Raw genomic sequence first — 22,802 nt, forward strand, 5'->3', positions numbered from 1 at the left:
GGATCCAAACCCTATTTACAAACAAACAAACAAAAATTACTCAAATAGACCAAAAAGCTAAATAAAACTATAAAACCCTGAACAAAATATTCAGTTTTGAAAACCTGTATTGAATTTGGCAATGAATTCATGCCTGTGACATCAAAACCAGGGACAACAAAAGGGGGGAAAAAATGAAAAAAATTTTAATTTGGAAAAGTGGGATGTGTAACATTAAGTGGACAAAATATTTGCAAATTATATATCTAATAAAAAATTCTTTTGACTAAATTTTACATTATGCAAAACACTGCCAATTGACAGAAAATATCAAACAATAAACTAGCCCCAAAGATTATACAATTCAGGGACCTTCTCTTTTATATAGAATAAAATAAAAACTCAGTCCTTTCTCATCCCCTAATATTTAGCATTTTTTTCTTTTTTACATGTTATACTGTGTGCCCACGTTTGTTTACATATATACGTATTATTGGCTAGACCTCAGAGAATATGTTTGTTTATTCTTTCTGAGAGTGGATGGCCTACGCTAATATTATATATTTTAACCCAAGTCTATCTATTTTCTTACAATTGTTGGTTAGTTTTCTTTACAGCTAAATAGTATTATTCCATTATACACACCCTCCCCAAATATTAATTCATCTTTTGATGGACAACTATAACTATGCTGATTCCAAATTCCTTGCTACAGTAAATAAAGCAGCAATGAACACGGGGGTACAAACATCCCCATAGCAGGTAAGGAGTTCTCTAGGAGTAAGACAGAAGGCCCATATGGTAGTTCTTTTAATTTTTTGAAAAATCTACTTTATTTCTACAATTAAACATAAGAAAATAACCCTTAATTTTACTGTAATCCTAGTGCTACAAAGGTAGAGACAGAAAGATTCCATGGGCTTTGCTGGCCAGTAGTAGTCTAGCTGAATCTATGAACTCCAGGCTGACTGAAACCCTGTCTCAAAAATAAGGCAGGGAACAGTGGAAGAAGATGCCTCATAGGGTCTTGAGGTATCCACAGGCACATGATGAACGAACATTTTAAAAAAACACACATGATGTACAGACTCACTAACTATGACTAGAAATCATGTAAGAAGTTTCTAACTCGGTAGCTATTATAGAAATGAAGAACAAAGCATGACTCCTCTATACCTATTATGGTAACTTTTTTTTTTTTTTAAACAAGATCTCACTATGTATCTCTGGCTGCCCTTCAACTAGATAAATAGACAAGGTTGGCCCCAAATTAAAAGACTTGCCAGCCTCTGCATCTCAGCATGACATGAACCATTACAACAGGCTTATAGAAGCTTTTGTCTAATAGTAAATGTTGGCTAGGACATGGGGAAAATTGATAGTATGTATTGTTGCTTAGAATATAAAATGGAATGCAAAATAGTTCCCAATTACTGAACAAGCTTGACAAATGGTATAACTGTAGGAATATAGCTAAAAGAACTGAAAAAGTAAAAAAGACAGATACACAGAAGACTTACAAATGTTCAATCTGAGGATGACATGAAAGCAACTGGAATTTAGTAAAAACTGTATTTTGAATTTTGGTCTTTTTCCAGACTAGCGATATGTGGCAGAATATTATTACAAGACAGAACAGCAACAAGTCTCAGCTCCCAACCAGCCTCTTGTCAGTTTAAACAACCAAGGTTTTTAGAGTATGGAAAAATTATTTTTAACGTCATATATACCTATATAGATATATAGTTACATTTTTTATAACGGCATATTGGTTTATAGAAGATTTAGGGGCTCCAAAAAATGGCTCAGCGGCTTAGAGCACTGACTGCTCTTCCAGAGGTCCTAAACTCAATTCCCAGAAACCACATGGTGGCTCACAACCATCTGTAATGGAATCCGATGCCCTCTTCTGCTGTGTCTGAAGAGTGTACCCACATACATAAAATAAACAAATCTTTAAAAAAAAAGATTTACAGAACAGATAATCTGTGATAAACACTATCAAAATGGCTTACAAATACTTCCCAATAAAAAGTTAAGGGTTGAGCCTTTTACACATACAAATAAACACACTCACTTTTTTTTTTTTTTTTTTTTTTTTTTTTTTTAATTAAAATCACCAATGCTTTACTTACCCGTTTGGGGCCGCTAAAAATCTTTCTGGTATTTTCCTTGGATTTATCTCCTTGTTTACTGATGGGCTTCTTTACACTCTCAGGCGCACCAGGCAAGTCCTCTGTAAAATCCAAGTTTTCTGAAATGGTAATCAAAACTAGCTAGCGTTCCACTGTTTCAAGTTATCAGAAAGTTTAAGGCTTTTTAAAAAAAAAAAAGATTAATGTTGGGCAAAGTAATAAAGGATTAAAAGTAGTAATGGCTGATGTAACCCTACCCTCTACTTCAAAATCTATGTGTTCTGGTTGTCTTTTGTATTAACAGCAAAAATCAATCATTTTCACTTTTACTGAGAATGGGCCTTTAAGCCTGGAATTCACTATATATCCCAAAGTGGGATCAAACTAATAATAATTCTCTGCTTTAGCCTCCTAAACACTACAATTACAATCATGCATTACCATGCCTGGCTTAAATTTTTTTCCAAAATAAAATTTGAACTTCATAGATAATGTAACTGCCAGATATCTATAGATACTAACACTGATATATAATTTACAAATTCATAAAAATATCAAATTCCTCTAAATTTTACATTTTTTCTACATTTTAAGTTCATAAATCATGTTGCCTTAAAAGAATATTTGCTGGAAGGCAGTTAGGCAGAGCTGATGAAGCAAACTCAGATTCCAAACCTAGGAAGTCTGGTGTCAATGCTGTATGCTTCTAGTACCTACTGTAGGTAACTGTGCTAACTGGGAGTTTAAAATTCTATGATACAAGGTAAGTAACTTTTGGTGCGATTCTCAAAAGTCAAAGTTATTTAAACACTCTAGATATAGTTCAAAGTGTGTAAGAGGCTCTGACTTCTACAAAAATAACCACTCTAAAAAAATTTAAAGATTATTATTTTTAAAGATTATGTATAAGTGTTCTGTGTAACTAATTCTTTGGGGAGGGGGTTCTTACACCTTTTGTTCCCTCATAACCGCAGGATCTGTTCTAACCCATTTTAGCTCCCGAATAAAAGACAGAGACCTGGTATTTTTATTAACAAGCTTCAAGCACTAAGCTGGGCAGGTCCTAAGCTATTCTAACCTTGTCATGCTGCATATTTCCCAGCTATGTGGTCCTTCACCTGCATCTGAGTCTTGTCCATGTCTGTCCCCATGGCTGCTATCTCAGAGACCTTAATGGAGAATCCTCCTGATCCATCCACATGGTCTCTTCACTTTCTTCTCCCTCTCTCTTTTATCCAGTCTCCAGGACCACGACTGAGATCAGACGTCCTACCCTACTTTCTTCTGTCTAGCTAATTAGCTGACCAACTTTCTTTCTATTAGCCAATTAGAGGTGATGGAAAACAATTTTTATATAGGACATTAAAACTGGAAATGCTTGACCATGACATTGTCCAGACTGCAGATGTCTGGGTATAGAAATCTGCATTTGAATACACAGTGCACAAAACCATCCCCCAAAAGTTTTGCCTATATGTATGTTTATGAACCACATGCCTGACTGGGGAGACTGCAGAGATGATAAGGCATCAGAGCCTTTGGAACTCAAGTTATGAACTACCATATGGCTGCTGAGAACTAAGAGCAACAAACACACATAACCCCTGGGCCATCTCTCCAGTCCCAAAGAAAATAAAATTTTATAAAGCATAATCTCTGGTTGTGGTGCACAGTGCACAGTGTACAGTCCTAAGCCTAGCACTTGGGAGGCTGAGTCTGGAGGGAAAGAAAACAACAAACATAGCTATCCTTGGCTAGTACAATGAAGTTCAATGACCTGTGAGTGAGTCTTCACATAAAAACTAAAGGATTACATCACTTCTCAAATAGTTAAAAAAAAACATTTCTTCTAATTTAAAAGTAAAAGAGCATCAACTTTTAAAAATGATTACTGGTTCTTACATTACATTAAAACTGAAATGTAACTTGGTATTTCTCATCCAAGTGGTCTTTAATTTTCAAATGTTATTCAATATCAACTTTATTTCTCAAAGTGAATCTTACTTTTCCTATTCCCGAATTTAAGTTCTATTACTCCAAGATGCAAAAACAGACCTAGCTTGGAGAATGTTTTAAATGTTTTTTCAGTTTTGTGCTACTTAAGAAGAGTTTAATTAATTTCTTTTGAGTATTTCCCCCATTAAAACCATCTGTTATCAGTACAGTTCTAAATGTCCAAAAATCTATCCGTATGTCTGCATTGCATTTGAATTTCCAAAGCTAAAACAAGATGTTTAGTATCTTTGTCCCAAAGACTCAACAGTATAAAATTCTCACATAAATTCCCATATGCCGGCATATGATTGCGTTTCAGTGGGAGAGCTTACTTATATGTAATTTGGATTGGGTTTAAAACCCAATTCAAGATAAAAAAAAACTTTAAATGACAGTTACCAATTTAATACATTTAAGACTTCCCAGTTTACCACACAATTTAAGACCTATTCATTTACACGTAAAATGCTATATTTATGCATAAGGCAATCTATGCTTCTCCTAAAGTGTAATATAACAAACTAAGGCTTAGTGGTTAAGAAAATTTGCTGCTCTTCCCAAGAACCTGAGTTCAATATTCAGCACCCAGGTCACACTTACAAACCTAGCTCCAGAGCTCTGGTCTCAGATGGCACCTGCACTCACACACACATACCCACATGCAGGCACACACAGCAACATATAATTAAAAATAAATCCCATATACATAATAAACTAAAACTACGTATTAAGGAAAGAGCCTACCCTTTAATTAAGGCCTAAAAACAACTTATGTATTAAATACAGACTATTTTACATTATATATACATTTTGCAACTCTTACCTGCATTATTAGTGCTAGACTGACTATCCTGGGAATTGTCACTGCTTTCAGGAGGAGGCTGCTGAGAAGGTGATGGAGCTGTTTTAGTTCTTTTTTTGTCTTTCTTTCTTTCTGCTTGACAGTCGTCATCATCATCATCTTCACTTTCACTGAGATCGTCAAAGCCAAAATATTTAATTTTGTAATTAGAACTTCCAGAACCCCCTTCATCACCTCCTGTCTCATCATGATCTTCAAAACCAAAAAATTCAAGTTTAACATCCTTTTTGGATTTAGTATTACTAGGTCGAAATCTAGTAGTGGTCTTGGAAGTTGCAATATCTGCCTTTTTTCTGAGCCGGCCAGCCTCTCCTAAATCTGCAGGAGTAGATGCTGTGAACTCATCCATACTCCGTTCCATAGTATCCTGGATGGTAACATTGCAAACTGACAAGCAAGATGGATGTAAAACAGTGTAATCTCTAGTCCGTCCAACTGTTCCTCTAAAACTGGTCCCACAACTTACACTACCTTTCTTTGCCTGATTCAGGCCATCTTTACTTGATTCACTGTTTGCTTTGGCTAAGGTCTGACTGGTGCCATCCATTAGCTTATCAAAATTTGATGCTCCCTGTGAGGATTTCGCTTTATTGGCCCTACAATACGTCCTACAGTTGCTTGGCCTAAGAACACTTTGTATAATATCTTCTTCAAAGGCTTCGTTTAGATTTTCCAATCCTCCAATCCGATTTTTTAAATCCTCATCCTTCATCTCCAAAAGAGAATCACTATCCAAACTTAAAATACAGTCTTCTGATCTGATATCTTCATAATCATTATCCCATTCATATAAACCAGTTCTTACAGATCCTTTGACTGGACAACTTTCAGATGGAGACGCTGTTCTTTTTCCAGACTGGGAGTTCCAAGTATTATTTGTTTCTTTAGTTTCATCAGCTTTATAATCAGAAGCCACTGTGGTTTCTGCGTTGAGTTTCTTAGTACTATCTTCAGCATTTTTGTGAAAATGGTGACTATTTTTTTCATGTTCATCACTAAAATTCTCCACTTTATCTATAAAAATGAAAAAAATTGTCAGGTTAAAAACATAAATGTCATCAGTATGTACATTAGCAAATAGCAGGGCTATCTGAGCAGTACAATAAAATAATCTTGAAATACCTTTTAAGATTTCAAATTGCAAGAAAAGCCAAAAAAACAGGTTTACACATCAGACTCTCCTACTCTGTCAGCAGGTACAGCTGCCATGTCTTCTAGTAGCCTGTGTCTGGACACTCAGGCTCTTAACACTGTTATGCTGAACTCAGAAGAGATTCTAACATTATTAAGAAATTGAATCAACTGAGGATAACAGATGATATTTATGCTTTCAAGTAACTATACTTAAATTTAGTAGAACTTAAACACATGTAACAATGATAGTCACATGTCTTAAAGGGGCATTTGTACTTACCTGCTGCTTATACAGTATGTTAATTTTGTCAAGAAACCTGCCTGCAGTAAGTTTCTCTAGGTATCTCTATATTTCTTTAATCCTAACAGCCACACAACTTCTTAGTAGTGGATCCGGTACCTATGTAGTCTATAGCACCTATTTATGAATACCAACCCGTATTGCAAATTTAACCTATTTTATAAGTGGGAATTCCATTTTTGTTGCCTTAAATTCTTAACAGAATTACTTAATATCAGAAAAGCAATTACTTTTTTACTTTCCAAGTAAGACAGCAATATGATTCAAACTAGTATCATGATTCCCTGAGTATTAATGGCAAATATTTACTCTATGCCAAACAAAAAACTGTCTTAAGAAAAATACATGTACATTTAACAAAAGGTATTTACAAATCTTTTGTTTTGAGATAGAGTCTCACTATATAATTCTGTCCTGCAACTCATGATGTAGACCAGACTGGCCTCAAACTCAGAGAGATCTGCCTGCCTGTGCTTTCTAGTACTGAGATTAAAGTCATATCATATGCTACAACACTCTTCTTATTTGCAGGTCTTAACGAATACACTCTCGAATACAGTCAAAAGGAATGTTTTATATGGATGAATTCACTATATAATTTTGATGCTACTTAATGAGTTTAAATATAATTTAACTGTGTGCCTATAATCCCAACAAGATACAAAGTTCATGGCAATCCTAGGAAACTTAAGACACTGGCTAAAAAGAAAAAGATAAAAAATAGTATACTAATTTAACTTGGTGGTTAGAACACCTATCTAACTTGTCTAAGATGTAACTACGTTAAACTACCTCATGTTTATTGATTAATGTATCTGTGAGTACACATGTGCTATAATGCTGGGAACCACTTCTCCAACCCTTAGCTTATTTTATAGCTGTATAATATTCCACTGAGGGGACTTTGGGGGGGGGTGAGTTAATAATGATGTAGTATGTTTTGGTTTTGAGACAGGTTTTCACTATGTAGCAATGACTGGCCTACAACTTGCTGGCCCTAAATCATATAGATCCTCCTGCCTTTGCTGGCATTAAAGACATGCTACCACACACAGCTTGTTTTTGTTTTTTGAGACAGGGTTCCTTTAGGAACCCAAAATGGCCTCAAACTATTCATCTTTCTTCTTCATGTGCAGTATACCTGGCTTCTACTATCTTCATATCTCAAACATTATTCTGATTTAAAGACAGATCTAAAAATAAACTTCATTATAGTTTTAAAAAACACTATGGTTAAGTTTATTGCCCTCATTTCTCCTATATGTGTTGTGTTTATGCATTTCAGAAGGTGCCTTTTATGTGACTTAAGTAGTAACTGCTGCTAGCCTATCTTTGTAAACTTGTAAGGAAGAGTGATAAGGAGTTCTGTAAGGAAATGGTTTCAGTATGCAGCATTCAATAAGAGCATACAGTAACAGTCGGTAGCAAACAACCCACATATGATATATAGCAAAAGCAAAGTCAATTATTACTCTAGTACATTTTTAAACTCCTAAAACTTAAATAGTTTTAGGTAAAAGCTAATTTAATCAATAGAGTTCCACTTGGGAAACTGCCCGTGTTTTCTACAGCAGTATTTTAGCACGTAAAATGTGTCCTATACTCCTCTATTATTTAACTTCCCAACAACAACAAAATCTTAACTTGCTTTTGAAAGGTTATCATCTTTTTATCCAAAACTACAGATTACAATTGCTTTTAACTACCCTCCCAAATCAAAACCATTTCCTAACAGATAAACCCATTTGTACAAAAAATCCATTTACCAAAGGGGGTTGGAGAGGGCAGTATGATGGCTAGATTTGAGGGTTTTTTGTTTTGTTTTGTTTTATTCTTTCATATAATACATCCTGGCTGAAGCTACCCCTCCCTCCATTTCTCCCAGTCTCTTCATCTTACCTCTCCTTCCAGATCCACTCCACCCACTGAACACCTCCTCCCAGGGAAATCAGCCAAACAAGGCACAAGAAAGATACAAAAAAACAGACACTAACCCTCACAAGGCAAAGCAACCAAGATTGTGAATTCAAAACTGGCATGTTACACAGACTGTCTCAACCCTCACATCCTCTAAAGAGTCTGACCACTTTTATTTAACAGATTCTTAATTTTATACAGGAAGTCCTGTCTCTAAACAAAATCATCCCTCAGGAGAAGAAAACAGTTGCTGGGTATAGTGGCACCGAAAGGTAAAGGCAGGATGATTAGGTTCATGGTCATCCTTGGCTATATGGGACACTGTCTCATAAACCTTGAGTAAGTAAACAATTAAATAAAGCCAGATAGAAAGATGAACAAACTAGGCATGAGGGTAAGGGTACACCATCCTCCAGGAAACCTCGTAATCAGTTATCTGGAAGCTCTTTAAAACTTGGCCTTTCTGCCATAAATAACCAACTTAACCCTTGTGCCCTCTTCCCTTCCTTAGAGGTTCCAGGTAGGGGTAACTCTGAAAGTCTCAACCCTGTAATCTCTATTGCATCTACTTAGTGAACACCATTTATCCTAAAGCGCCTTAATAACTGTCAGCCTTCAGTTCATTAAAAGATGATACTATGTAAGATTCTAGGACCTTGGATTTTATGCTCAAACCAAATAGATACTTTACAATATAACTGTTCCTAAAAACTATATATATATATATATATATATATATATATATCTAAAAAGCTACAACAATTAACAATATACTGTCATTCTAGGGGGAATTGTGGTAGCTGGCTGAGAAAAGGGCTAAATAGGAAGCCAATATCATCATCAACAAAGTGCAAATAAAAACGTGTAAAAGATACTATATATTCTTAAGTGAAAACAATCCAACATAAAGAAACAAGTAGCCATTTGTCTACTTTTATCCAGGTACAAAATTTGATAGAAAATGATACCAAGTTTGGGAGAAGGGGTGCATACTATTAGCAAGAAATGTGGTATCATTTAAAATTTAAGTTGTATATATCCCGGACTAGAGATGGTCCAGCGTAAGAGCACTTGCTGCTCTTCCCAAGGACCTAATTCCAACCCCAACACCTACCAGGTGACTCACAACCACCTGTAACTTCAGCTGCAAGGGGTCCTAAGCTTTTGGCCTCCTCAACACCTGCACTTATATGTACATACCCAAATGCAAATGCACACATACCTAACATATAATTTAAAGCAATAAAGCTGTAACTTTGAAATATATATATATATATATACCTTTTCAAAATTACTTTTAGAAATAACTCTGACCACTATACTAACACAGGTGACATGGTACTCAAAAATTACAAAGATGTTTAATGCAACATTTACTTGCAACAAAAACAAAAACACAAGGCAGTTGAAGTACACCTACACAATGGGAAACTGTTAGCCTCCTAAAAAGAACAAGGTGTATCTACAAATACTGAGTGATGGACATCCTAAAACTATTCTTTAAATGTACTAAAAAAAAAAAAAAAAAAAAAAAAAAAGCATGATATACCTTACATACACATACATTCCAGCATTTTATATCTCACATTGTGTTTATTTTTGTGTAACCTCACTGTGTAACCAAGACTAGCCAGGAACTATGTAGCCTGGACTAATTTCAAATTAGAGATTGCCCTGCCTTGCTGTCCTAAATGCTAGGATTATGTTACTACACTCAGCACATGTTTAGGTTTTTAGGATCATACATAGTATATAAGCTGGTTGAAGGTATAGTTCAATGATAGAATGTACATTTCCATACTCAAGGTCTTGGGTTCTGGCTCTAAACAATAGACAGTATTAATGAAATTTGAAGAAAATCAACTTTTCACTGTCAAGAGAACATGTGGCTATTAACCACAAGTACCTAAAAAGCCAGAGAATCAACTATTATTTGTGAACCAGGAGCTCAGGATATAGCTTGGTTGATAGACAGTTTGCCTAGCACATACCAGGACCTTGGTTCAAGTTCAAGCACTAAATAAATACAGGCAGAATAGTACCTGAGTGTAATGCTAGCACTCAGGATGGGGATTGGAGGATAGGAAATTTAAGGTCATTTGCTGTTTCAGAAAGAGTCTGAGGCCAGCCTGACTTAGACTGTTTCAAAAAAATAAAAAAGCTCCCAACTTCAATCAACTTTATATCAAGATTTGAAAGGTAAAGCATCTTCTTTCAACTGGAATATATAATACTCTAATGAAACAGGAGATTATATATCATTTTAAAGATAGTAAGTGAGGATTCAGGATGTAGCTCAATGTACAGTGCTTAACTACAGGTTCTAGGTTTAATACTTAACCCTGAGAGAGAAGGGAGGGGGGAGAACTAGAGAGGGGGAAGAAAAACAAACCAAAAACCATTTCAAAAGTACTACTCAAAAACTGGGCTTAGTAGTGTATTTGTAATCCAACACTTGGGAGCTAGATGGGATTACACAGAAAACTTACTAGTTATTATCATTATTATTAGCACCACCACCAACAGCAGCACTGCCAGCACAACCAGTAGTAGGTCTACTACACAGAATGGCCAAAATTAAACCAACCTCCTATCTTTCCCATCAACAAAACAGCCCTTATCTTTAGGCTTACATAGGGTTCTCTACCAGGAAAGAGCTGCTGCCCCCAGGACAGCATAATTAGGTTGAACAGAAGATACTGCTCCTTATAAAGCAGGCTTCTTCAACTCCTAATCCATTTGGGTCAGGGTAATAATAGCTTCACTGTGAAGAACCAAGATTGGGGCCTCAACCCAGGGTGGTTTTCCTATATCCTGCCTATTTTTTTGTAAATAACCCCTCCTCATATTATCTAATTTGGGCTTGCCATCTGTTTCCAGCTGTCCCAGTTCTTCTCTTTAAAACATGCACATTTACATATGTGAATTTTCTCAGTCCTTAGGTCACTACAACCATTCTGTGAAATCCTCCTTTAGTTAACTTTTGGATCAGCAATCCAACTAGACTCAGTTGAGTTTTCAACAGCTCTGGCTGTTTCTTATTAGCTTTCTTTTTTAGTTTCTTCTTCTTTTCTCCACCCCTTTTAAGTATAGAAATTTTTTTCACAGCTCAATTCAAACTTAATTACTTCATGTAATCCCACATTTTCAAATATTTGTATACTTAGTCTCACTTGTATTATTTCATATCAATGCCTCTTATTTAAGCTCCATCCTTGATCTCCCTCTCAAAAACCAGGTGTGGTTGACTGTTCATGGCTCTAAGGCTGAGGGAACAGAATATATATATTGGGGTATAGAGGAGGACTGTCCTGTGAAGTACTATAAAAATAAATCTCATTGTGCTAAAAGTAGTTATTCATGACCAGCACAAGTCAATGGTACACCTCCTAAAAAGTATACAAGAAGACAATATGTTTACAGTTTTCATTACCACATAGCTGGTATTCTCTTGGATGTGAGGGAAAACTCGCTAATGGCCTCCTGTGTTCTTGTTTCATCTTACCTTTGAGAAAAATCCTGGCTTTCCTTGAGGGACTGGGAGGAGTGGTGGTAGAGATAAGAAACAAAATTATGATGGCACCCTCTATAATCCTCTGAACTTTGGAGGTAGAGGCAGGAAAACCATTTTCAAATATATCTTCAACGTGAGAACAGTCTGTACTAAAGTCTCCAGAGAGAAATAGAAATCAAAATCTACTTAATAAATAAATGAAGGCTGGGAATGTGGCAGGATGTAGAAGGCCCTGCATACAATCTCCAGCAACTGCAAAAACAAACAAAAGCACGTAAAAAAATCTGCCTCAAAATTTGAGTATGTTGAGTTCTGTTGTATACAGCACACACAAAAAGGATTAACTACACAAATAAGATCCATTTTATTCAGTAAGTATTAAAAATTCTGGCCTTATTTTGAAAAGAAAATTGGGGGGCTGGAGAAATGGCCCAATGGTTAGAAACACAGGACATTCCTCTAGAGGGAGGAACATGTCTCAGCACCTACAGGGTAGCTTACAACTGTCTTTAACTCCAGTTCCAGGGGATCCATGGCACCAGGCAAACACACGGTGCAATGTATATGCCAGGCAAAATACCCATAAAAATAAATCTTTCTAAAGAATTATTTAAGTAGAAACAAATAAGAACCTTAATTTGTTTCAACATTAAGATAAAATCGATCGGGCTGGAGAGATGGCTCAGCAGTTAAGAGCACTGACTGCTCTTCCAGAGGTCCTAAGTTCAAATCCCAGCAACCACATGGTGGCTCACAACCATCTGTAATGTGATCTGATGCCTTCTTCTGGTCTGTCTGAAGACAGCTACACTGTACTCATACATAAAATAAATAAACTGATCTTTAAAAAAAAAAAAGATAAATCGATCTTATGACAGCTGTTTTATTCTAAAATCATGTATTGTTTACTATTAAGGTCATTCCTACCAGAATATAACAATATCATATGAAAAGAGCAATTTGGATGCTTTACAGCTATTCCACTTAATTCAAGTTATCCAACTTCTGAATGATTCTTTACTCTTTATATAATTGGAGTTAAGCCAGATTTACAAGGCTATGATTAATAATTGACTGATATATAAAAGGCTTAGCACAAAACTGGAACTGTAAACAGAATAGACTTCCTACCCACATTTCATGAAACTTGAAACATGGCAGGTGTTATTTTATACCAAAAACACTCACTATCTAAAGGCTAATAAATAGCTTCCTGATATTATTAAAATTGTCATCTCAGATAAGTTTGTAGCACATTTTAAAAAAATATTCTTAAATATGTGCATTTTGTATCCCTCTGTGTGGGCAAATACACAACAGTGCAGGTGTTAGATTCCCCTCTAACTGTAGTTACTGGGAGGTGCTGGGAGCTACCTAGGTCTTCTCCAAGAGCCATATGCACTCTTAACCCCTGAACCACCACTCTAACCCAATTCTAGCCTACTTTTAACTGTCCAAAGTAGAACTATTCATTCCCCTTTTCTAAAAATTACCTTTGTTTCTAAAATCAAATATCAGAATGTCCCGATAATACCCCCATCAAGCTCACATACTCACTACAGATTTAAGCAAATGGGAAAAAAATTATCGGCTATGTAACCAACCATGCAAATTAAGAGCCTATGCTATGGTTATCTCAATATTTGGCAGGATATGTAGACTGAATCCCAGCAGGCTGTCAAGGAAAGTGTGCCAAGCAGAATTGTAAGTCTCTACATAATTTTTCTTAAGAGTCCAGACTAACAAAGAGGACAAATGAAAGTAACCCCATAGAAAAAGCAACAGCAACCTTTTTCTAAGTCCTGGGGTAAAAAGATGGTTCAGAGGTACTGGCTGCTCTTCCAGAAGCTCCAGCACCCACAACCAACTGTAACTCCAGTCCCAGGGGATCCAACACCCTATGCTAGCCTCTACAGACACTGTACACATATGGTGCATAGGTTTTTTTTTTCCTTCCGTTCAAGATAGGGCTTCTTTGTATAGCTCTGGCTGTCCTGGAGTATCCTTAAACTCAGAAATCCACCTGCCTTTGCCTCCCAAGTGCTGAGATTAAAGGTTCACACCACAACCACCCTGTATAAATAATGTTTTAATCCAGTCCCTTGTATTGATTGGTAATAGAGTGCCTGCTCAACAAAAGGCCGTGGTTCAACAACCAACACCAAATAACCCAGGTATGGTACAGAACGCATTGAATCCTTGCATTCAAAGTAGAAGCTAGAGATCAGAAGTTCAAGGTCATCCTTGTTCCTGAAGTTATCACAAGACCAGTCCAAGATATACAAGATCTTGTCTCAACAAAACAACCCCCTCACTCCACAGTGGGTTGAGTTAGCTGGTAAAAGTGCTTGTTGGTAGGAAGACAGAACTGACTCCAAAATAATGTACTCTAACTTCCACATTCTAATCATGCTCATGTGCAAACACATACATAAATTTTAAAAAGGGGAGGGGTTCTGGAAAGGTGAATATTACTCTCCCTGAGAACCTGAGTTCAGTTCCCAGCATCCATGTCAGATAGCTCATAACTGCCTGTAACACAGGCTCCAAAGGATCCAATTCCTCTGGCACCTGCATTCATGTGCACATAACACAGACACACACATAAACATAATTAAAGATAAATCTTAAGCCAGGAATGGATGTATATCCTTTAACCCTAACACTCAGAAGGCAGAGGCCAAATTCTGGTATTCACAGCAATTACCAGAACAACTAGGATTATATAGTGAGACTGTGTTTTTTAAAAACAATAAAAATATAAAGGTCGAGTAAAATGATGCATAATAGATATACACACACACACACACACACACACACACACACATCTTTAAAAAGATGAACTCTAGCTCCTGCTTAAAGTCATTTTAGTGCCACACCTAAGAACTAGCTTAAAAAACAAACTGAAATCAGAATGCTTTGCTTATAAAATTAAATAAGAATTTGCAGATAAAACCAGAACCACTTAATTTACTTGAAAATAAATACATACATGAATAATATGTAGAAAAGGATGACACACAATTTGCCACGTACTGAGCTAGGGGGTTTTCAATGGTAGATGACTAACTTGTATGCATAAAGCCCTAGGTTCAATCCATGGTATCACATGTTCCTAGAATTTCCAACCCCAAAAAGCCCATATTAAAAAAAAAATACAATCCAGTTATTATAACTATAAACTATATGCCTAGATTGGGCCAATCTTATACTATATTAACTTATTCCCCAGCTATTAGACCCCTTGCTACTTGTGGTTTCTCCTGGCCACATGGTTCTGATCCATCATGGCTTCCTCCTTCTTCAGTCCTCCTTCCCCTCTCTCAAACCTCCAGTCCCACCCTTCCCCCTCCATTGCCCAATCACAGGCTCTAGCCTTTATAGACCAGTTAAAATGGGAAAAAGGTTCACAGGAGATCACTGCTCCAGAGGACAACCTCTTCAGAGGAAGCAGAATTAACATCAGAATACAAACAGCAGACACAAGGAGAGAAGAGATGCCCAGCCATATACCAACTATTGAATACACAAGGTTCTTTATTTTTCTGAAACTGGCAATTCTGTGGTCTTGTTTTGAGGGAGGGCACTTTAACAACTAAGCCTTTCCCTAGAGTTATTAGACATAGCTTGTAATACCTTCTACTTCTTTCCTTATCTATTAAGCATCTGTTTACAAAATAGAAACTATTGATGTTTTTAAAACTTATTACACTTACCCACATATCTATTTATGTGTGAGCACGTGCACAGGTGGGAACACACAAATCACGGTGAACACTGAGTGTATAGAGGTCAGAAGACAACATGCAGAGTTGGGTCTTTCCTTCTATTAGGTGATTCCCAGAGATGGAAACTCAGGTTTTTAGGTTTTACTCACTAGACTAGCTTACTACTCAAACCACTGTTTTATTAGACTTGGCTCTGAATTTCCTCTCCATATTAACCATAATTTTTAAAAGTACTACCCACTAAGAAATATTTAAAACAAAGAACTGTATGTATTATCATTTTTTTAAAAAAATCACATAATTCTCTACAAAGGAAAAGATGCACTTAATGTGTACTATAAAATGATTAAAAATTCCATTGCAGAAACTGGTGACTGAACAAATATCTCACTGAAAATATGGAACTTAATTTAAACCTGCAGTCTGAACAAGTTGTTGATAAAACTTTTAATAGCTTTCTGAGTAAAATTAAAGATACTAGCAATATGACAAAAATGCAAAACCAGGAAGATCCCAAAAGTTTAGATAAAAAGAAAATCTATAAAGCTCAAAAGCACTATTACAGAACTAACTTATTTATATGAGTACACTGTTAGTCTTCAGACACACCAGAGGAGGGCATCAGGTCTCATTCCATGGTTGTGAACCACCATGTAGTTGCTGAGATTTGAACTCTGGACCTCTGGAGGAGCAGTCAGTGCTCTTAACCACTGAGCCATCCCTCCAGCCCTCCCAGAGCCAACTTTTAAATACATGAACTTATACATAGTGTATAAAATTAACTGATTTATATACATTTAGAATAGGTTAACACCATTACAAAAAGTAAAGACACTTCAAGATTGCTTCCTACCATATAGGAATTGACAGAGTTTACAGCTTTAGAAAGTCAATGAAAAAGGGAAAATAAACTCATTCTGAGGTGTTAGTCCCTCACCACTAAGTGTACATTTATAACAAGAAAAGCAAAACAAGATTTTTTTTTCTGAAATACCCGTTTATGTATGTATTTTCTCCTCAAATTTTATTATAATGGAGTCTGAAATCAGGATCAACCCAAGTACAGGCATCAGAACTATAATCTAGCTACGGTTGAAGTGGGAAGTTATTTCATTCCACAGATTATTGTATTTTCAGTTTCTAGTAACTTCCAACAGCAATTTGGAGTAAAACGTAAAAACACACTATCAACATAGGAACATAGTAATTAAATACCTCCTACAAATGCTTCTTTATATTCCCCTTATTAAACATTTCTTTTTTCTCAACCCTCTGCCACCAAGACCTCTTCCTGTCAATGGTGCCCCATACTCTCTTGGTCTTTCATTGACAACTTTAACAACCTGCCACCTTCATTCTTTTTCTACAGGCCACCTGCCTCCTATGTAAAACAACTATCTGAAATCAAAAAGAAATGACAAAATAATTCACAATTCAGACAGTAGGCTCAGCAACATCTGGGCAATCAAGAAATCTCATTCAGTAGTTAAGTGGTTGTTCTTGCAGAGGATCTAGTTCAACTCCTAGAACTCACATCATAGTTTCCAATTGTTTGTAACTCCAGTCCCAAGGCAATCAGATGCCCTCTTCCAGCCTTGGTGGTAAGTATGCATATACATAAATGCACACAGGACTCATAAAATAATCTAAAAGTAATTAATTAAAAAAAAAAAACTCATTCCAATTTTGCCACAAGCCGATCTTAAAAAGTCACCTAATCTCTCTGAACTTTACAAAGTTCGGAGAGTTGAGTAAAAATTCATTTTAGCTCAGAAATTGTGTCTGTCTAATAAATTTTAGAAGTTGATTTGGAAACAATTTTAGGTTTCTTTTGATTTGTTTTCTTAAATCTAAGCTTCACTTAAGATCAATGCTTTAGAAGAAATATGAACAAAGCAACAACCTAATGAGTATTAGCCCAGATGATCAAGAGAATGACAACAAAAGCTAGCTCACTCTCACTCAAAGGTGAGAAAAGTAGAAAAGCTCAGCATTTTTAGCAAAGCTACACAAGTCACACTTCATTATACTACTTGATATATCTTACATTAAGACTATAACAGACAAATTCCTTATAGATAGCCAACCAATTTACAGTATTATAAAAATACTATCCAGCAAACACAGGGTATAAAAGACTGTTCCCAAAAGATACCAAGTAAGAAGTCTCTAAGATGTTGTTTGAACTAAAATTTAAATCTGATTGATCTCTTTAAAGTTTTAAACACTTTTATAAGAAAACTGGAGAAATAGTTCAGCATTTAAGAACACTGAATTCTCTTCCAAAGGATCCAGGTTCAGTTCCCAGCACCCACATGGTGTCTAACTCCAGTAGCTCCTAGCTTCTGAAGGCACCAGGCATGCACAGTGTATAAACATATATGCAGGAGACATACACACACAAAATAAACTTATCAATTTCCTCAACTAATCATAAATGCAGGGGAAAAAACCCAAGTGGTAATAAAACACACACATACCCTTTTTTGGGGAAGTGGGGGGACTCTGGACAGGACTTCTCTATGTAACAGCCCTGACTGTCCTGGACTCACTTTGCAGACCAGGCTGACCTAGAACTCAGAGATTTGCTGCCTTGGCCTCCCAAAAGCTGGAATTAAAAGCATGCCCCACCACACCCATCAAGCACTCACACCTTTTAAGTGCAAATGAGATGGCTCAGTACAGAGACTAGCAAAGCAAGCCTGGCAATCTGCATTTATTTATCTCTAGAACTCACAAAAACAAGGAAAGTAACTATTGTACAAAGTTGTTCTTTTCTTTCCAAACACATGAATATACACAAGAAATAAATTAGAATTTCATTATCACATAAATGGCTTTAAAATGGCTTTCTGGGCTTATAAAATCATCAAAACTTACCTGAAGTTATCAACTTATCGAAACTACTTTTGTTTGCATTGTCTTCTGGAATTCTATTTGTGCTCTTTTCTTTCCCAATTAAAGTATCCTCCGTAAGTAAGCATCTATCAGAAGCAAAACTGTCTTCACCCACCACATGACTAAATTTGCTATTAGGTTCAAGTACAGAAGAGACTTCTTCCAGCTGAGCAGCTTCACTAGATTCTGAGTAAGATGAACCCTTACCCTGGGCTAAATTTTTTGAAGAAACAGGTAGAGACTCATCATCACTATCAAAACCGAAAGGATCGCCAGTATCTTCTTCTTCTACTTTAGGTTTCTTCGGAATTTCTTGAATATCTGGTTTGAAATTGGGCCTCTTCTGCCCTAATTTAGCCATAAATGTGGTCTCTCCCCATTTTGTACTAAGAGTAGTCCGTTTGTTGGAAAAAACTTCATCAAATTTTGAACTGCCATTTCCTCCTTTCCTACTGTAAGTTTTTCCAAATCTAGATGTCATTTTGACACCTGTTTCATATTCCCTGTGAAAAGAAATTTAAGAAAATATAATCAGCAAATTTTTAAAGTCTTAAGCATCCTATAAAAATAAAATCCTAGTTTAAATAAATCAGCTGAAGAGGTTAATTTTCCATCCTTTACTTCCATACATCAGGTTCGGTCGTTTTTACAATAAGGACATATTCATACGAAACTTACAAAGTTTTTTCCTTAAAAAGCTTACTACTAAACCAACTTATAATGCAATACCTACGAATCTAACTTAAAACATTCAAATTCCATATCCTCATACAAATTTAATAAGAAAAATAATCTAGAGTAAATACCTGAATACAAAATCTCTTGTCACAATATATTAAGTTTCCAGGATCTAAACAATATCTGTTGACCAAACTTGGTTCTTTGAAATTTTTACAACTTTTCATAAAAGGTCAGAAAAACTTATTTTCTCATATGGTTCAATCTGTAGCTTCTACCCAAGCTTAAAGATTCTGATTCTTAGACTAAAGTGATTTAACTGACTTTTAAAAAGCTCCTTTAGGAACTAGAGATGGCTCCGTGGTTAAGACCACATGGTGACTCACAACCATCTGCAATAAAGTCTGATGCCCTCTTCTGGTGTGTCTGAAGACAGTGACAGTGTACTTATATATAGTAAATAAATCTTTTTAAAAAAAGCTCCTTTAAACACAGGTAAATTCTTCTGCCATTTATCTCCATAGTGCTCTACTCATCGCTGAGTAACATTTTTCTCAAGTTGGAGAACTCTATTTTACAAAAGTACATGATTTATTATTATAAAATAAAAATATATAGCCTTTCTTTTTCTCAACTTACAAACCCACTCACTTGGTTTACCTACAAATATACTAAAAAATTTTCCAAGTTAAAAAAAAAATCAAATATTTTAAAAATACAAGGTATAGTACTTTTATAGCACAACTTATCATTATCCATTTCTTTACACTTTGACCTTCTGCAGTTTAAGTATTAATTTATCAATTCTAGGGGGAAGGAAGGTAAGCAATTACTTTAGAGCTTGGAAAATCTTCATTACTTGGAAATTTACAATAAGAATAATATTTAACTTATATTTTCAAATGTTTTTAAGACACACTTTAGTATTTTTATTAAGTTCTTACAACTTAATGAATCACTATCCAATTTAGTTCAGCAAATATTCAGTAGAAGACTCACCACCACCCTAATGTTTGAAAGGAAACAAATTCTGATTGGACAAAATAATAATTTAGTCATCATACACATCTGTGCTGAGAGAAAATTTAGCTTTCCTCAGAGAGTTTCCATTTTGTAGTTTTGAACACTAACAAGCTTTATTGTCTTTCTTGTTAAGTATAGCCTATTAAACAAAACCAAGTATAATTGGGCAGCTGCCAAAGGCAAGAAAATAAAGTCATTTCTTTAAGCTGTGATATGCAGACCTACACACATATATTCCAACAAAGCTGGGATGTTTTGGGCACACATACATGGCAATCATCTAAAAATGCTGACTAAAGCCAAATCAAAAATATAGACTTGGATCTTATTTACGACATCTGAAAAACTCACGGTAAAAACAGTTCTAAAACCACAAAGCATTCACTGTGCAAGATTAAGGTCTGCAAATAAATATCTGATACTGTGTTAAGTGATAAGACAACTGTATTTTTAAAAGATCAGGTCTCATAAATATACACTGCTGTATTAACACCATTAAATACTGATGAAATATCAGTGGTTTTTTTTTTTTAAATAGTAAGGAATGGGAAGTGTACCAATTACAAAAATATGGTTGAGTTATTATCTACTGAATCCAAGAGAGATGAGTACGAGAGTTCATTATATGATTGCTTTTACTGTTTTCCATAAGGTCCATTAAAAAAAGTCAGCGGACTACCGAGATGGCATTATCTAAGCATAACATATGAACAAATTCATCGTATATATTTGGCAAGACGTTTTACGTACACACTATCTTGATCTTGTTTGGGCTTCAAATTTCACCAACAGTCCTAACTAAAAAGGAAATGAAGATTCACAACTAAGTGATTTCGGTTTGGGAGGTCTTTGCCTCACCCCAAAGTCCAGCGGACTTTTGACGGACGTACATAGGGATTTAAATTAGGGAAAGCGGATACAAAACAAACGACCTCCTTACACTTAAGCTGTAAAGAAACCCAGCCTCTCCCAGGAAAGACATCCAAGGTAAAGCATTAGGGGGCTTCAATTAAGAGAGGGAAGTGGAACGGGGCAAATAGAGGCAAACAGAAATTCTCACCTGAGGCTGCGAGTGCGCTCGGAGGCAGTAGCCGAGACACCCCTTGGGCTGGACACTCAGGAAACTTTTCTCCTCCCAACCCCCCACCGCCTAGGAAAGGGATGTCGCTTCGGACGCCCCGGAAGCTTCTGCTACCGAGTCCCCGAAGCAAGGCCTCGGTGACGGCCAGAGGCGAAGGAAACGACGGGGGAAAAGAATTCAGGACTCAAATCAACCGGACCGGATTTGGAGGAGAGAAGTCAATCAAGTAGCCGCCCGGAAAAGAACTCAAAAAGCAAAATACGAGGTGGGAAGGGAAAGAGTTCTTCAGATCCTCCAGTGCCCAACTTCCTTAGAAGCCAGGTGAGCAACGAGACTCGCACCGCCCCTGCCTCCTCCACCCGCCCCAACTCACTCCGGGCCTAGGCAGCCGCCCGAGACCTCACTTACCCTCGGCGCCTGGCGGGTGCTTTGGCCTCGGGCCGCCTCCGCCTCTCCCGCTCCCAACGGCCCACGGGCGGACGCGGGAGCCCCGCGCGAGAGAACAGTGCCGACCGGTGCGCCAAGAGAGGCGAGGGGCTCTGCCGCCGTCACAGTCCGTGGCTCCGCTTCGGTAAATAGGAAGCCAAGTCGGGGGAGGGGGGGTAAGCGGCGGCCCCGCAACTTCCCTCCCCACCTCAGTCGCGCCGGCCGGACAGGGCCTAGGCCTCCCTGGCGGCCGCCGCCGGTGCCGAGCTTGCTACGTGCCTCCGCTGGGCCGCCGCCGCCTCCTGCGCCGCCGCCTCCGCCGGTGAATGGTCAGCGCTGGAGTTTGAACAGGGCCCTGAACCATCTCAACGCCATTTGCGCTCCCGGCCCCCACCTCCTTCCTCCAACAGCCGCTCGCTCCGTCACTCCGCTTCCCACAGGCCCCGCGCGGCCGCCCGACCCCGCAGCCAATCGTACGGCCGCTTACTCAAACCGCCGCGCAGGCGCCGCGCCCCGCACGCGCCGGCTACCACTATTGGTTGGGTCGCGAGGCCCGACGGGAGTTGTAGTTCTCTTCCGCAAGGTCCTGGTGTCTAAAGCCCTGTTCCGGAGCTGGCGAACCCTGTGAGTTCTTGCTGCGGGGCCTGCTGGACTTCACCGACTCGGGAGCCAGTTCCAGTTCCTAGCCACGCGACGAGACGCAGGTGCGGCGCGGAAAGGCTCGCGGTACAGTGCAGGCAGCTGTGTCAATCGTTTCCCCTCCAGGGACCCTCTGGTGTCTGGGGACTGTGACTTGTGCAGCTGCGCCGACCCTGCTGGGCCACCGCCGGGACCTTGAAGGCGGGGAACTTGGGGCCGCCTTTGACCTGGTCTGCCGGTGCGAACGAGCCAACGCAGGTAAATGAGGACCGAAACCAGGAACAGTCGGTGCCGGTCTTCCAGCGACCGCGATCCATGTCAGCCCGGCGCTTCATCCTCTCTTTCCTAACCTGTCAGTCCCCACTACTCTCCCCTACCTGTTAGCAGTGACAACCCCCCTCCCCGCTCCCAAGTATTGTATGTTACTAAGGAATTGCTTACGGTAATGTGGCTTTAATTTTTTTTTTAAGGCATACAAAATTGTTAATAGGT

At 37.7% G+C, this 22,802-nt stretch overlaps 1 protein-coding gene across 3 annotated transcripts in view; it reads right to left on the reverse strand.

The window, feature by feature from the left end:
- The window catches only part of WAPL (WAPL cohesin release factor), a 60,149-nt gene extending 38,066 nt beyond the window's left edge, over positions 1-22,083 (reverse strand). Inside the window, exons 1-4 of one of the 3 annotated variants that reach the window (XM_080926713.1) lie at positions 21,654-22,083; positions 18,671-18,966; positions 4,933-5,985; positions 2,115-2,233 (exon numbers count right to left, since the gene is read on the reverse strand). In XM_080926713.1, coding sequence (XP_080782839.1) covers positions 2,115-2,233; positions 4,933-5,985; positions 18,671-18,944 — 1,446 coding nt within the window. In that variant the 5' untranslated portion in view covers positions 18,945-18,966; positions 21,654-22,083. Of the gene's footprint in view, positions 1-2,114; positions 2,234-4,932; positions 5,986-18,445; positions 18,967-21,653 lie in introns of all 3 variants that reach the window. The other 2 variants (XM_080926712.1, XM_080926711.1) reach the window with 2 other exon arrangements.
- Between the last annotated feature and the right edge of the window lie 719 nt (positions 22,084-22,802).

This window comes from Micromys minutus, assembly GCF_963924665.1.
Source record: "Micromys minutus genome assembly, chromosome: 12".
NCBI lineage: Eukaryota > Metazoa > Chordata > Mammalia > Rodentia > Muridae > Micromys > Micromys minutus.